The sequence below is a fragment of the Papaver somniferum genome, unplaced genomic scaffold (assembly GCF_003573695.1).
Source record: "Papaver somniferum cultivar HN1 unplaced genomic scaffold, ASM357369v1 unplaced-scaffold_132, whole genome shotgun sequence".
NCBI lineage: Eukaryota > Viridiplantae > Streptophyta > Magnoliopsida > Ranunculales > Papaveraceae > Papaver > Papaver somniferum.
In genome coordinates, this window is record NW_020622381.1 from 22,124,441 (window position 1) to 22,141,513 (window position 17,073).

Consider the following 17,073-nt stretch of genomic DNA (forward strand, 5'->3'; position numbering starts at 1 on the left):
CATAAGTGAACTTATGGAGACTCAAAAATATACAATTCAATTAATCACAAGAGAACCCACAATTAATCTAATTGAAATACACAACCAAACTAATCACAAAAGTAATCAATTTAATTGGTCATGCTCAAAGAAGCAGAAATGTTTTTAAAATCAAAAGAAACTGAAGCAACAAACTAAAAAGAGAAACATGGAATTTTTAACAGAATCTATAGTATTTTCTATCTGGCATTTAAACTTGGATTAGGTGAGAAGGCCTTCCAGTATGATGTAATATTTCTCCTGGCTGCAATGTTACTCCTTTTTTGGCTAAACCATCAGCTGACAAATTTACCTCTCTATAGCAATGTTCATAATGTACTTGAGATAAGAATTGTTTGGCATTAAGCCATCTTGCTTTGAAACACCAAGGCACTGTTTCCTTCTTGAAATCTTCAATCACTAATTTTTAATCTGATCTAATAATGATGTTGTCACAATGAAGTTTCACTGCCCATTCTAATGCCCATATAACATCCAGAGCCTCAGCTATATAATTTGTAGCAACCCCTAGACCACCTGATATAGTACCAAGGACTCTGCATTCATGGTCTCTTGCAATAATTCCAAAACCTTCCAATCCAGGATTTCCTACTGCAGAACCATCACAACAAAACAATACAAAACCTTTTGCAGGATTGACCCAGAAACAGTCTTTAAGAGTTGTAAATTTAGTTCTTCTAGGATCTAAATGGAAGAATTTGAGGATAATTGTGTCATAGTCTTGATTCCATCTGGTCCCCTTCATTCTAAAACCTCCATGATAATCTGAGTTTAGAATTCTGCTCTTAAATGAGTTTTCATTTGGCTTTGCATTATAAAAAAGTATTATATTTTTCATAAACCACAGTTCCCTTATTATGGAAAGAGCATCTGTGATCCAGATTTCTTTGACAATGGACTTGTAGTGTTTTGCCAATTGAAAAATGTTATCAAATGATGAAGGAATGGAGAAGTGAAAGATGTTACCTAGCCATTGCCAGATTTTAAGACTGAAGCTGCAGAACCATAAAAGATGTTCCATACTATCTTGCTCTTGGTTGCAGACACAACACATGGAAACCATAGAATAACCCTGAGTCACTCTTTTTTGATCATCCACAAACACCCCCTGCCGAATTTTCCAGATATTACTAGTAATTCCAGGGTGAAGAAACTGCTTCCAAATTTGTACAGGCCAATGGAGTTTTGGTTGTTTGAATATGATGCCATTTACTGCTGATGTTGTGGAGAAGTTACCCTTTATGTCACCACACCAGATGACTGAATCTTGAGCACCACTTACAATAAGTAATGGATAATTGATATAACTTTGTAATTCAACATGAATCTTCCATCTACCATTCTGTAATAAATCCTTTACTTTCATTTGAATATTATTTTTGACATAATTAGTGAAACCAATAAATTCAATTATAGGACTATCACCAACCCAAGTGTCAAACCAAACTGAGATATGATGTCCAGTACCAATAATCCATCTGATTTTTTTTTGAGTGATTGCCATGCCCATTTTAAACCTGGCCACACTGAAGAAAGTTTCCATTGAGATATCCATTTCCCATTCTTATCTTTGAATTTAGCTGCAAAAAACTTTGCCCATTCTTCCTTAGAATTTAAGAGATTCCACATAATCTTCATTAATAGTTCCTTGTTGAGATTAGAAAGTCTTCTAATACCCAAACCTCCTTCATCAAAAGGAGTACAAACCCTTTTCCAAGAAATGGTTGTAAACTTTCTAGTTTCTCCATCACCAGACCAAAGAAAGTTCCTCATTATTTTTTCACATTCCTTAATTACAGAGCATGGCCATTTGTATACAGCCATATTATATATTGGAATACTACTCAGAACAAACTTGGTTAGAACCAGTCTATCATGGAAAGATAGGAGCTTACCTTTCCAAACTGCCAAATAGTCTTACATCATTTCAACCATGGGCCATACAGTAGCTGTTTTAATTCTTCCTGAATGAATAATCACCCCCAAGTATTTATCTGGAAATGAAGTTAAATCTATCTGCAAGGTATTTGAAATTTGATTCTTTTGCACAATTGAGCAGCCATCAATAAAACATTTACTTTTAAGTCTGTTAAATACTTGACCAGAGCATGTTTGATAATCTTCAAGGAAAAGTAACAGATTTTGTGAATTCTTTTTTGAACCATTACAAAATATGGAAACATCATCAGCAAATAAGAGGTGAGTAAGAGCAATACCATTCCTTATTACCATTGGTTGTAATTTATTCTTCTCCACCATATTTTGTAATTTTTTGCTCAAAACCTCCTCCATCAAAACAAAAAGAATGGGAGACAATGGGTCACCCTGCTTTAAACCTCTGTGCATTGAGAAAAAGCAATTTGGTCCTTCATTGACCATAACAGAGATTTTTGCAGAAGATAACAGTTCTTTTAACCAATCACACCAAGCTATAGAAAATCCATATTGTTGAAGCACTTTGAATAAGAAAAACCATCTTACTGAATCATAAGCTTGAGTGATATCAAGTTTTAGGCTGACATTTCCTCCCCTCCTCTTCTTTTTTCATTTCATTTACTAGCTTAGATGCTAAGAGTACCTTCTCATGAATTCTTCTGCCTTTGATATATGCCACTTGTTGTGGAGATACTAATTTTTTCATCAAGCTGGCCATTCTCATAGATAAGATTTTGGTGAAAACTTTAAAACTAAAGTTACTCAAGCCAATAGGTCTAAACTGATTAGGCTGCTTAGCACCTTGACATTTAGGTAATAAAAACAGAAAATTGGAATTGAGACCTTTTGGAATATATTTTCTTCTCCAACAATATTGCACAACATTGACAAAATCATCTTGAGTTATATTCCAGCATGCTTGATAAAATATACCTGAAAAGCTATCAGGACCAGGAGCACTATCTCCATCCATTTCAAATACTGCTGCTTTAATCTCATCTGCTTCTGGAATGACTTCTAGCATAAATTGATCATTTTCAGTTATTAATTTTGGAATTGATTCAAGAATAGAATCATTAACTTCAACTTCTTGATATTGATATCTTTTTTCAAAGAAGTCAACTAGAGTATCAGCTATCTTTTTTTGATCTGAAATCAAGTTGCCATTATCATCTTCCAACTCCAAAATAGAATTTCTTGTTTTCCTAATTTTGATATTAGTATGAAAGAAATTTGTATTTGCTGAACCCTCTTTGACCCATTTAATTCTGTATTTTTGCTTGAGCATCGTATTATATTGTACTTCCCTTGAATTAAATTCATTTTGAGCTGCAACTAAGTCTTCCAAAGCTTGTTCATTATGAGGACGAGCATCAGAATGTATCATTTTTGCTTTAACATTGTCTTCTGCTTCTTGGATTTTTAATTTCACATCACCAAAAACTTTCCAATTCCATTCTTTAAGAATATGCTTGAGATGTTTTAACTTTGTCATGAAAATATAAGGAGCATCACCATGAATTTCCTCTGCCCAACTGTTTTTCACCACTTCCATAAAAGTAGGGTGTTCTAGCCACATTTTCTGAAACCTTAAAGGAGCATTTTCTGGCTTTGGCACACTTGCACAACCTCCCAGCAATGATGCATGATCTGATGCAACTCTGAGTCCTACTTTATAACCCCAGTCTCCAAACATTTGTAACCATTGCATATTAAATACAGATCTATCTAGATTACATAGTATTCTTTGACTGCCTTGCTGACAATTGGACCAAGAGAAATCTAGGACAATCTTAGGAGCTTGAAGAAGTTCACATGAATTGACGCAGTCATTAAAATCAGTCATAGATATCCTTGAAGGTGCTCTACCACCAACTTTTTCCTCAATTCATAAAACAACATTGAAATTACCTAAAATAGCCCAAGGTTTTTTAAGTTAACTGATGAGTTGCATTTCAGACCACAAATATCTTCTTTTAACAACATTGACATGTGCATGAACCGCAGACACCAACACATCTCCTACAACCACAGTTATCATCTGACTAGAGATAGAGACAACAGAAGGAGTAGCAATGGAGCTACTCCAAAAAAGCCAAATATTACCCTTATGATTATTAACTTCATTATGAATTACCATGGATTGCATACCTGGTAGATTCCTACAAAAAGAAGGAGAGCACTTAATTTTTGGTTCTGCAACCCAAACTAGAACTGGATTGAATTGAGTAACTAAAGAATGTAACTTCTGCTGAGCCCTTAGTCTTCTAAGGCCTCTTAAGTTCCAAAAAATAATCTTCAGGTTTTGATTTGGAGGTTTTTTGGACTTCACTTACCATCATTTCTTCTAAAGTTGTATTTCTTTGTTACAGGATTTATAGTCTTCTCACTAGAAGCATTGCCTTGAACCACAGTTTTAACTTCTTCATTATTACTTTTGTGCCATGGAAGTTGTGCACCAGACTGATGAAATTTTTTTGCACCTTCATTAACATTTTTAATCCCTGAGGTTGTCTTAACCACTGAAGACCAAGATGTGAAAGGAACTGGCTCTGTTGTTACTTTCCCTGAACCAGCATCAATAAATTTCACCACGCTATTTTCCAGTTCAGTCACCTCTGCAATTTGAAGTAATTTTGAAGGATATAATTCAACTACAACAGTTGGTTCTTCTACAATATCATTTTACTTATCATTAGAATTGTTCAATGCATTAAATCTCCCTCCTACTACAGAATTTGTTGGACCACTAGAAGGTGGATGAGAAACTGGAGTAGCAATATTTAAAACAACTGAATTTTCTTCTGAATTAGACTGAATAACTGAGTTAGAAGTACTAGTTTGTACCTTTGATGCAGAACTTTCAACCATTGTCCTATCACAAATGTCAAAAGGTGTTTGAGGAATCTTAACACTAGCTCTAGGCTTTGGTGAAGCTTTGCATTCAGAAGACCTTTTGTTCTGCTCATTTCGACAATTTACAGTTGAATGTCCTACAATCTTACAATGATGACAATATTTAGGAAGAACATGAATGGAAATGTCCTGAAAGAAACCTCCATATTTTTTTACCAATCCATATTTTGTTGGGAATTGATTGAGCGAAATCCACCTCAACCAACACATTTGTGTAATACTCAACTTCATATTTAGCAGTAGCAGTATCAATCTTAATGGGAGTACCAATCTCTTTATAGATAGTAAAAAGAATTTTTTCCTTGCAGAATTCTAAACCCAAACCAGGAAAACGAACCCAGACTTGAGCTTTAGATGTACTTTGCTTTGATGGTCTAAAATTAGAAATCCAATTTCTTACTTGTAACACCTGATTTAGAACTTCCCATTGACTTGATTTGATGAATCTACGATCAGTTTCATTATCCAACTTAATAGTGAAAAAACCTCTTCACAGTGGAATGAGTTTACAATCTCCAACGAGTTTCCATTGTTGCCGTAAAATAATAGCAGCATCTACAAATTTGATATGCTGTAAATCTAATCTTCCAATTAGTGAAAACTTCCATGGATTTAAACCTTCTTCAAATAAATCATCAGGAAGTTCAATATAAGGAACCTTTTGTGAATTCAATTCATTGTTAAAACCTAAATTATCATGATGACGAACTTCATTACCAGGTGTTTTAGGAACAGAATCTATTTTAAAACCACCTGGATTAATGAAAGTTAATCATTAATCAAAGAAAAGAAAATTAATCAAACAACAACACCTGAATAATTGTTTGAGAAGTTCTTAGATCGAAAAATGGGAAGAAAAATTCGCCGAGTCTATCGCCGATTTACACCGAGTCTCAGAGCGCCGAGTCAATTTAATTGTCTACGGAGCAACAACTAAATAACCAGACAAGATGATTAATTTAGTTGAATATGCTCAACATAAAGTATCTCGCGGAACAACAACTAAGCTAATCATAAAAATAATCAACTTGGTCGTTTAGTGCTCAACATAAGACACTTCACGGAGCCTCACAGTAATACATAAAATATGGATCAGGGAAGATCAATACTGCGGAATACACAAGGATTCATTCTATTTTCCATCACTATTCGCATAACGACATTCAATAGACATAATCCTTGCAAACAAAAGATTTTAACCTATCTTTCATCAATATTTTGACATAATAGGCTTAACTTTTGTATTTGTCAAAAGTCCATTCATTCTTTTATCAATACATGGATATCGACATACGAAAGACTTTACTTTTGACAAGGTATGGGACAATCATAGTTCACGGATGCAAACACACATATCCCATAACAATATTGCAATATATAAACCCATAAAGATTAATACTACAAAAATCATCTTCCAAACAAATTTAGAATTTAAACCAATAAATCTAAAAACATGAAGATGAAAATGTTGGACATAGCTATGTGTAATCACAATAATGGCTATTCCAAACTCTAGTTATTCTTCTAAAAAAACAAGAAAATAGAAGACTTACTAGGCAATTAGACCTTTGAAGAATTCTTTATCGTCCCCGAACTCCTTGTCGTTAACAACCACTGGGACATAAGGTTCATTAAGGTGGGAATTTATATCAATAAACCTTCTTGGCTGATGATGTCGAACCAGGTCCTTCTGAATCTCATGAGTCTTATACACAAAAGCATTTATTTTTTGAATCTCCTTTCGCATCTCTTTCAACTCTTCAAGAACATCAGAAAACTTCTGAGAGTTTGAAGGAACGGCTCTTGGCTTCCTCACATTCCTTCTCTTTCTTTTCAAGGTAGGAGATAACGGAGATTTCTCTTTTTCCTTCATGATTGATGGCTTAACAATCATATTAACATCTTTTCCATCAGAAGACATCACGCTTGGAGTATCCATATGTATGGGTTTGTGAGAGGAAATCACAAATTGAACTCAACAAGTAGTCTTGAGATAAAAAGAGGTTTTGAGGAAGGAAAAAGGAATGTAGGGTTTCGAAACCTTTAAACAGGTTCGTACACGTCCAACTCACAACCCTATAAAGAGTAGAATTGTCGATAATAACCCTCCTTTGTTGATAGACAGGGAAGAACAAAACTAAGAAAAAGAAAGAAAAAACTTTTCCTAAAGCCCGAGAGGTACAAAATCATTGTCCCTTTTGATCAGGCACATGAGACAAGATTTCCAAAACAACACAATCAAGTTGCGTTGTGGTGAACAACAATTTGTCCACCATTTTCCTCTTGAGAGGAATCCACAGACCTTTGTCTATCAAAACGACTCGACCATACTTTCTTCTCTAATGGTCTTGGTTTATCCTTGGAAACTAACTTCTTAGACGAAGATAAAATCCTACATACCTCATCGGTCTTCCGAGAAAGTTTAAGCTTATTTGCTAATTGATTTACTCTTCGTTGAAGTTTGTTGACGTGCCTCAATTGGTGTTTGTACTTGTAACACCTTGAAAGTTCATGACCCTTTAGAGAACAATATGAGAACGTCAAACTGGGATAAAAGTCAGGCTTCTGAGATGTGCACGCAGCTAGACACATGGTGGAACCTGAAACATTACAAACATAGTTTCCAAGAAATGGGTCAATTTTTGCTTCCAGATTAGTTGGGTTTTCTTCTGAAAGAATATCGAGACTGATGTATCTATTGCTACAGTTATCAAAATCAATATTTTTACCAAGAAGTGCAACACTGGATTTCTCATCTTCATTAGAATCATAATTGTCAGATATTTCATCACGAGTTGCAGCAAGACCTTTATTCCCATTGTATTTTCTACGATTTGGCACTCGTTTGCAAAATGACCAAATCCTTTACACTTAAAGCACTGAGGCATATCCTCATCATCAGTTTCATCTTTTCCCTGTTTTTAGGAGGAATACAATTATGAGGTTTAACTGATGCTTTAGGCTTATCTCTGGAGAACCGTTTACTTCTGTTCAACAGAAGATCCTTAAACTGTCTTGCGATCATCGAGACTGACTCGTCAAGATCTTCATCTGATGAATCTGTCTCAGAGTGGTCATCTTCAGAGATATACACTTTTTTACTCTTATCAAGTAATTTAGTGTCCTTTTGTGCTTTGAACGCAACATCCTTAGTTTTGGATGAATGTTCGTGATCAAAGATCTTAAGTTTCCCGGCCAGTGTATTTCTGGAGAGATTATCTAGGTTATTTCCCTCAACGAAGGCATGCTTCTTAGATTCGTATTTATATGGCAGCGATCTGAGAAATTTCATCACAATGTCCTTTTCAGGAATAGTCGTACCCAATGCAAAAGATGTATTAACAATTTCAGACTCTCTATGATTGAACTCATCAAATGTATCTTCATCTGCCATACGAAGGTTTTCCCAGTCGGAATTAACGTTTTGAATCCTAGCTTCCTTTTCACTAGAGTTACCTTCGAATACGGTTTCTAAGATATCCCACACATCTTTAGACCTCGTGCAGTTTGACACATGGTGCAGAAGATTTGGGGTAATGGCATGTATAATGGCATTCAAATCGTCGGAATTTTGCTTTGAAATATTTATCTCGGCAAGGGTGTATTCACCAATATCCTTGGGAACGTTTACATCTCCAACTTCCAAGATGGGAGCATTATAGCTATTAACAATATATACCCATGATTGAAAATCATGTGCTTGAAGAAAAGCTCGCATAGCAATTTTCCACCATAAGTAATTAGAGCCATCGAAGACTGGTGGTACGTTAATTGAAATATCATCTCTGTCCATAGAGTCAGATCGCTACAAACACAGACTTGTAAGGTATTAAACGTGTTTGCCTACTCTGATACCAATTGAAAAAGTGGGGGTACAACAACTACACCCAATATTTCGCTTAGCAATATGTATGGACAAACTCCAATATACTTTTTAGAGAATCAACTAGACAGTCAGACTCAATCTAGATAAAAAGTATATCAAAGAGTTTATATCTCTATCTCTCGATTTGATATACTCAAGCAAATAGAAATCTGCGAGTCTTTATCAAATACTAGAGAGATAACTTGGATGGTACCAAAGACCAATATCCAAGTGTCAATCAATTTAAATCAACAACCAAAAGGTTTAATGTTCTAATTAATTGAACAACGCACAACCTGTGATATTTCAATTATATAACAAAATATAATGCGGAAAAGAAATAACATAGACACCAGAATTTTTTCAACGAGGAAACGGCAAATGCAAAAAAACCCCGGGATCTAGTCTAGATTGAACACACACTGTATTAAGCCGCTACAGACACTAGCCTACTCCAAATTAACTTCGGTCTGGACTGTAGTTGAACCCCAATCAATCTCACACTGATCCAAGGTACAGTTATGCTCCTACGTCTCTGATCCCAGCAGGATGTTACGTACTTGATTCCCTTAGATGATCTCGCCCACAACTAAGAGTTTCTACGACCCAAAGTCGAAGACTTTAATAAACAAATCTGTATCACACAGAAAAGTCTACGGTAATAGATAAATCCGTCTCCCACGAATATACCTACGAGTTTTGTTCCGTCTCTTGATAAATCAAGGTGAACAAGAACCAATTGATAAACCAAACTTATATTCCCGAAGAACAGCCTAGTATTATCAATCACCTCACAATAATCTTAATCGACGCAGCGAAAAAAGATATTGCGGAATCACAAACGATGAGACGAAGTGTTTGTGATTTCTTTTATATCTTGCCTATCAGAGATATCAATCTCAAGCCAATTATTACAATTGTACTCGTATGATAGAAACAACAAGATCAGATCACACAACTACAAGAAAGTAGTATCGGTCTGGCTTCACAATCCCAATGAAGTCTTTAAGTCGTTAACCTGGTTTAGAAGAAGAAACCAAAGGTTAAAGGAGAATCGACTCTATCTTAGCACAACTAGTATCACACAGAAGGTGTAGGGATTAGGTTTCCCAGTTGCTAGAGTTATCCCTTATATAGTCTTTCAAATCAGGGTTTGCAATCAATGTTAGCTTGGTAAAAAAGAATTCAATATTCATCGTTAGATGAAAACCTGATTAGATTCAAGCTAATATCTTTTAACCGTTAGATCGAAAACTAGCTTATTACACACAAATGAAATGCACGTTTCTAGGCTTGTATAACCGTACCCAAACTTGTACATTTGTTGGTTCAATAATAGTCAACCAAATGGTTAGCCATATGATCACTTTCATATCAACCATATTCTTCTTCACCATAACTAGTTCAAGTGACTCAAATGAACTAGTTAGAGAGTTGTTAAATTGCAAGGAAATCTTATGTAACTATACAAGACACAATTTAAGCAAAAACGATTTGATTCACTCAAATCGGTTCATGAACTATATGGCCACGGTTTGCAGTTTGCATTCCTTAGTTTATATAAGAATAAGTTCACAAACATCGTTTTTAGATATTACCTACTCAAGTTCGCGTACTGGGTTCGCGGACTTAAGTTCCCGGACGGAGTTCACAAACTCCAGCAGAATTTCTCGGGTCGAGAACTTCCTCCAGTTCGCGGACTGAGTTTGCGGACTGAGTTCGCGAACTTGGCTCACGCCACTATTCCGGTTCTCTTGATCAACAAAGTTCGCAAACTTCGGTTCAAGGAATAAGGACTTATACATATATGTGTTTCCATAACAATGCTTATATCCTCCAATGGTTATTTATCTAAACTCTTATTTCAATCATTTGAAACGTTCTTAGAGGACGTTGATATTCTATAGTTGTTATTCACAAACTATTTTTCGTCAAAGTAAGCAATTTTCAAAGTGATTGAAACTTGTCACGAATTTCATCACTAGGTAAAGATGAACTTGGATAAAGCAAAAGCTTACCAACACATATTTCGATAAATAGATAGGCGAGATAAACTCGGCTCGAAATAGCAAATGTGTATAATCTAAGTCTATATAGCAAAACGACTTTTGTCTCAAGATATGAGATAAATAGACTTTTGAGTGATAGATAAGTTCAAGTCTCCACATACCTTTTAGTCGATGAAGATCCGCCAGTTCCTTGAGTAGTCCTTCGTCTTGTATGATGATTGTTATGGAGTTCTTGATCTCAATCACACTTTCTATCCTAGTCTGAGACCTTATCTATAGTAGACTAGAAATCAAGACTTATAGTTTTGATCACTAACATTGACAAACATGCTTGAGATAGCAACGCATGCGAGTTCGACCGAGCAATGCTCCACCAATTTGAACTAGTTGTGGTAAATAAGAATAAGGTTGATATGAAAGTGCTCATATGGCTAACCTATGGTTAACTACCGTTGAACCAACGACTTGTACACGTTTAGGTACGGTTACTCAAACCTAAATGAAGTTACTTTTAATGTTTGTATACCAAGCTAATATTCGATATAACGGTTGAAAGATATTAGCTTGAATCTAATCAGGTTTTCATCTAGCTTTGTTACCAAGGTAGCATTGATTGCAAACTTTGATTTGAAGACTATATAAAGGAGAACTCTAGCAACTGGGAAACCTAATCCCCACACCTCCTGTGTGATACTAGTTGTATAAGCTAGAGTCGATTCTCCTTTAATCTTAGGTTTCTATCGAGACCCTGTAGGTTAACGACTTGAAGACTTCATTGGGATTGTGAAGCCAGCCCCAACAATTTTCTCTGTAGTTGCATGATCTGATCTTGTTGTTTCTATCGTATTTGAGTACAATCGTAAGATTGGCTTGAGATTAATTTCTCCGCTAGGCAAGATAGAAAAGTAGTCACAAACATCTTCGTATCATCGTTTGTGATCCCGCAATATCTTGTTTCGCTAGTCGATTAAGATTATTGTGAGGTGATTGATAATTCTAGGCTGTTTTTCGGGAATATAAGTCCGGGTTATCGATTGGTTCATGTTCACCTTGATTTATCAAAAGACGGAACAAAACTCGTAGGTATTTCTGTGGGAGACAGATTTATCTATTCTTGTAGACTTTTCTGTGTGATACATATTTGCTTATTAAAGTCTTCGACTTTGGGTCGTAGCAACTGTTAGTTGTGGGTGAGATCAGCTAAGGGAATCAAGTGCGTAGTATCCTGGTGATATCAGAGACGTAAGGAGCGCAACTGTACCTTGGATCAGTGTGAGATTGATTGGGGTTCAACTATATTCCAGACCGAATTTAGTTTGTAGTAGGATAGTGTCTGTAGCGGCTTAATACAGTGTGTGTTCAATCTGGACCAGGTCCCGGGATTTTTCTGCATTTTTGGTTTCCTCGTTAACAAAACTTCTGGTGTCTGTGTTATTTCTTTTCCTCATTATATTTTGTTATATAATTGAAATATCACAGGTTATGCGTTGAATCGATCAATTGGTAAATCCAATCTTTGGTTGTTGATTGAAATTGATTGATACTTGAACATTGGTCTTTGCTACCATTCAAGTCTTGTGTTCAATTAGACTCGCAAATTTGTATTTTCTTGAGTAAGTATTGAATCGAGAAATTGAGATATAACTCCTTGATATAATTTTTATTAAGATTGAGTCTGACTGTCTAGTTGATTCTCTTAAAAGTATATTGGAGTTAGTCCATACAGATTGCTAAGAGAAATATTGGGTGTGGTTGTTAGACCCCCGCTTTTCCAGTATTACTATCTCTGCTCATCATATCCTTTGAATGTCAGACCAGTTATGTTATACATGCAACCATAGTTGTATGTTATCATTTAATGTTTACTGCTTGGCATGACACAACTGTTTGTGAATTGTTTTTTTGTTTCTTCAATTTTCTTTTTAAGTGATTGTCTGTAAATCCAGATATGGAAATCATGGACTGAAGTTTATGCAATGATGCAACATCCAAACCAGGCAGCCAAGCAAGATCCTCGCTATCCTGGTCAGTGTTGAGTGTTGACATTGTTAGCCTTTGTTGTTGTTTTTTTTTTTTTGGCTTTGTTGTTGTGTACTTTCTTTGCTTTTGTGTACTTTGTTTTGCATTCACTAGACTTGGAGTAAAGTCAGTAAACTCTAAACATTGTGCTTGTGTTGGTTTGTACTTTTCACTGAACATTTTGAACTCAAAAAAACAAAAAACTATAGTTTTAAGTTTTTTTCCCAGTTACCGGATTTTATCGGAGAAAAAAAATACGATACCCGACAACTTAACCTTAACCTTATCGAATTGGGATTTTTGGATTTCGCCGGATGTTATCGGATATCGGAATTCCGATAACCCTTAACCTTAACCTTATCGGTATGGTCAAAATTCGATGGATTTTTGTCCATTGACACCCCTAATTCTTACTCTCCCAATAATATTAGACCTTTTGGTCTTTAGGGTATTGCTTATAAGATAAAATCTAAAGTGTTGGCCGGTTGATTGAAGATGGTTATGTATAACTTGATATCTGATTTTCAGGCTGCTTTAGTCAAAAACAAGCAAATTTTAGATGTTTTGTTAATTGTTAGTGAATAATGCATTGATGCCAGGATGATATCTGAAATTCCTGGAGTGGTGTGCAAAATAGATATGGAGAAGGCTTTTGCCAATGTGAGATGGAAAATTCTTTTGTGTATTTTGGAAAAGCATGGGTTTGGTTCAAATTGGATATCATGTATTAATTGTGCATTATCTCTTCTCTTTGTTCCCATTCTCATTTTTGTTGGTCATAGGGTTTTATCAAAGTTGATATATGATGGTAGTGTTAGGAATTAAATTCATGGATTTCAGGTAATAGAGGGAGGATTTGTGACACTATTGAAATGACGAGGGTACCCAAGAACACCACAATCTTTACGTTTCAACCTATAAGCCCGATACCAAGTGTTATCATCAACGGAAAAAGTCGAGACAATACGACAACAAGGTATACACTTGATAATAGTTACAGTATGAAACCGATATATTATAGGATCACAATAAAGTATCTTGGATTAACGTACTAGTGTATTTACATTTAATTATTCTAAAACAATTATAATTGAGGAATGTAAAAGTAAATCACACAACCAGATTTTGTTAACGAGGAAACCGTAATTGCTGAAAAATCCCGGGACCTAGTCCAGTTTTGAATACTCTCAGAACTAAGCTTCTATACAAAGAACGAAGCCAACTTCGTATAAATGAGACCAAGGAATCAACCCCTAGTTACTAATTAGTTCGCACAGTATCCGTGTGCCTCAACTCATCTGGCTAACGCACGCGAGATAGAAATTTTTAGAGCATTGCTCGGTTGAACTCACAAGTGTTGCAATATCAAGCTTGTTGTCAAATTTAGTTGATCAAAACTATATCTTAATTTCTAGTCTATAATTAATCAAGTCTCGGATTAAGATAAAAGTGTGTAATTGAGTACCAGACATCATTGCGTTCTACCGTTTGAAGGCGAAGATCAAACGAAGCTTTTGGAGAACTTCATCAACAAAAGGTAAGTGAAGACTGAACCACATATTAATCAAGTTTTCACATTTCTATCTATGAGACTATGTTGCATGAATAAAATGGACTTTACATGCACAACAAAAATTTCGAGCCAAGTTTATCTTGATTAATTATTCTCGAAATATGTTGACTAAGCTTAAGAACATTTGTTCAAACTTGATGAATTTGGTTAAGAACAATTTGTTGTTTATGACCTAAATTATGATTCAAGTTAGTCATTTGAAAATAGCCTGGAACAGTGATATGTGTCGTTGATGTTATTCGGGAATGTTTAAAATTGATTATTAGAGAGATGTAGAACTATTATAAATCTGAATACAGGACAGTACATGTATCAGCTTACATACTGGGCAAACTGTTATAGGTCCAGAGCCGCAGTACATGTACCCAGTACACGTACCGGCGTAGCTATAGTTCAGAAACGAATTTTGGATACGCATACCCAGTATGCAAACTAAAAACATTCTGTGACTCATGAACTCAGGATGGTACACATACCTAGTATGCATACCAAAAAAGTTCTGTGAATTCCTGAACTCTTTTTGTCTTAAGGGTATACAAACCCGGTACACCTACCATGACAAATAAATCACGAACTAGTAAGTACACGTAACAGGTACACGTACTTACCTTGTCGAATATTTTCATATGCATCAGAATTATTTCTATGAGATAATCGACATTTGAACAACTCTCTATAAAAACATATCTAGGCATATTTGACCACATTAACCTATGGCAGTGACTCAAGATTAAATTCTTAAAGTTTTATATGAAAATGATTAAGCTTATAGTTCGTCAATTCATCGTACACGGTTCGGTTATGGTCTATCCTAACCAGAGTGTATATTTTTTTTTGTGTTAATTTCAAATCACAGATTCATCTAATGGTAGATATTGATTGCTTGATTCCAAAGCTACCTTATCTTAACTCTAAAGCATCCTTTGTTTTCAAAGTCTATATAAGGAGAACCTCAAGCAGCTGGTATCTTTGAATCCCCGACACTTTTATTGTGTGTCCTGATAGTAAACTAGAATCGCTTTCTCCTGTAAACCTTTTTAGGTTTAGCGACTAAAAAGACTTCGCTTAGGGATTTGTGAAGCCAGGTCCGGTTATCTTTATCTTGATAGTTTGTGTATCCCGATCTTGCTACTGATTGTTGAGTCTCAATCCGATCAAGCAAGATAGATATAAATCGCAAATTTTCTTCGTCTCAGACTTTGTAATTCCACATGTGTATTCCTCTATAACGATTTTTTGTTGAAATAAAATTTTGAGGTATGCTAGACTTAGTCTATATTGCAAACGATTTCTTATCTAACCTTGATCTTTTGATCAAAACGAAAATCAAATATAAGATTATTTGTGGAAGGCAGATTGGTTTAAAGTCTTCAATTGAGTTGAAACAACTCTTAGGTTGTAAAGGATGTCAGCTAAGGGAATCAATTGCGCAAAGTCTTGCGAGATTCAAGAGGCGTAAGGAGCGCGACTGTAAGTGAATTACTGTGACGGTGAATTCGGTCTCAACTACATTCCAGTCTGAAGTTATGATAGTATGCTAGAGTCTGTAGTGGCTTAATATAGTTTGGTGTTCAAATCTGGACAAAGTCCCGGGGTTTTTCGGCATTTGCGGTTTCCTCATTAACAAAACTTCTGGTGTCTATGTTACTTCTTTTTCCACATTATACTTTTTATCTTTATAATTGAAATATCACAGGTTGTACGTAAATCAATCAAAGTAGATACGCCCATCGTAATTTTTGGATATGACTTAATTGATCTTGGATATTGATCTTTGGAATCATCCAAGTAATCTCATGGTATAATCAGGTTCACATACTTGTCTCCGTTTACATATTAATTGTGAGAAAAAGAGATATAAACTCTTTATATAATTCCTGATTGAGATTCATTAAGTTGTAACTCTCGGAATTGTAATTGAGTTTAGTCTATATAGGTTGCCCAACGAAAAGTTGGTGGTGTATTTTGGTACCCCCGCATTTTCAGAAATCACTACCTTGAGTTTCTTTACCAATTAAAGTCTTAAGCACTCAACACCTTTTGATCGTATTCCAAACGGTAAAGGAACAAAGCTGTTTGGTAAATCCTCTATCAATTTTTAAGAAAAGATATGTTGAGTTTTGACAAAGGCTCTTCTGTTCAAACAAGTAAACTCCTTTGTCGGGTAAGATCAATTAAGATCCGAAATATTCAGATCTAGATTTACAAATATGAGATTCAGATACTGAAGAATACCACCAAATGATAGTTGACGATCTATACGACCACTTGATCAAATCTATCAAAGATAAATCAGATCTTAGTCGGATCCCATCCAATCAAGATGTGTGTCTAAAGTAATATCACAAGATGTGAAACCAATCAGAAAAATCTTCTTGTCTTCAAATCTTCAATTGTACATGCACACCACAAACTTGATTCCATTTATGATCGATCACGTAAATAACAGAGTATATTAATAATGGATGATCACAAGTTGTCTATAGATCAAATTTTTTTTTCTGAAGATCCCGTCGATACTTTGATCTAGTTTGAGTGACCTTATGTCAGAAGAGAAGGATCTCAAGAATAATCAAACTAGGTGCAATTAAAGTTTCAACAACCGCTAGTCAATCAAATTAATAATCGAAAACTAAATAACAATGCTCTTGTCTAGTTTCCCAACAACGATACTTTCTAGATCTTTTTGATCCCAGAGAAGTCTTTAAATGAGTGTA

At 35.2% G+C, this 17,073-nt stretch overlaps 2 protein-coding genes across 2 annotated transcripts in view; both read right to left on the minus strand.

Annotated features, from left to right (window-relative positions):
• Window positions 1-445: 445 nt before the first annotated feature.
• LOC113332914 lies at window positions 446-1,594 on the minus strand. Its single transcript, XM_026579414.1, has one exon. The coding sequence runs from the start codon at window positions 1,592-1,594 to the stop codon at window positions 446-448; it is 1,149 nt and encodes a 382-aa protein (XP_026435199.1).
• A 362-nt stretch (window positions 1,595-1,956) lies between these two features.
• LOC113332915 overlaps window positions 1,957-17,073 on the minus strand; it is an 86,579-nt gene continuing 71,462 nt past the window's right edge. Inside the window, exons 2-9 of the mRNA XM_026579415.1 lie at window positions 5,427-5,643; window positions 5,087-5,336; window positions 4,722-4,935; window positions 4,311-4,646; window positions 3,977-4,125; window positions 2,908-3,856; window positions 2,560-2,775; window positions 1,957-2,468 (exon numbers count right to left, since the gene is read on the minus strand). Coding sequence (XP_026435200.1) covers window positions 1,957-2,468; window positions 2,560-2,775; window positions 2,908-3,856; window positions 3,977-4,125; window positions 4,311-4,646; window positions 4,722-4,935; window positions 5,087-5,336; window positions 5,427-5,643 — 2,843 coding nt within the window. The remainder of the gene's footprint in view (window positions 2,469-2,559; window positions 2,776-2,907; window positions 3,857-3,976; window positions 4,126-4,310; window positions 4,647-4,721; window positions 4,936-5,086; window positions 5,337-5,426; window positions 5,644-17,073) is intronic.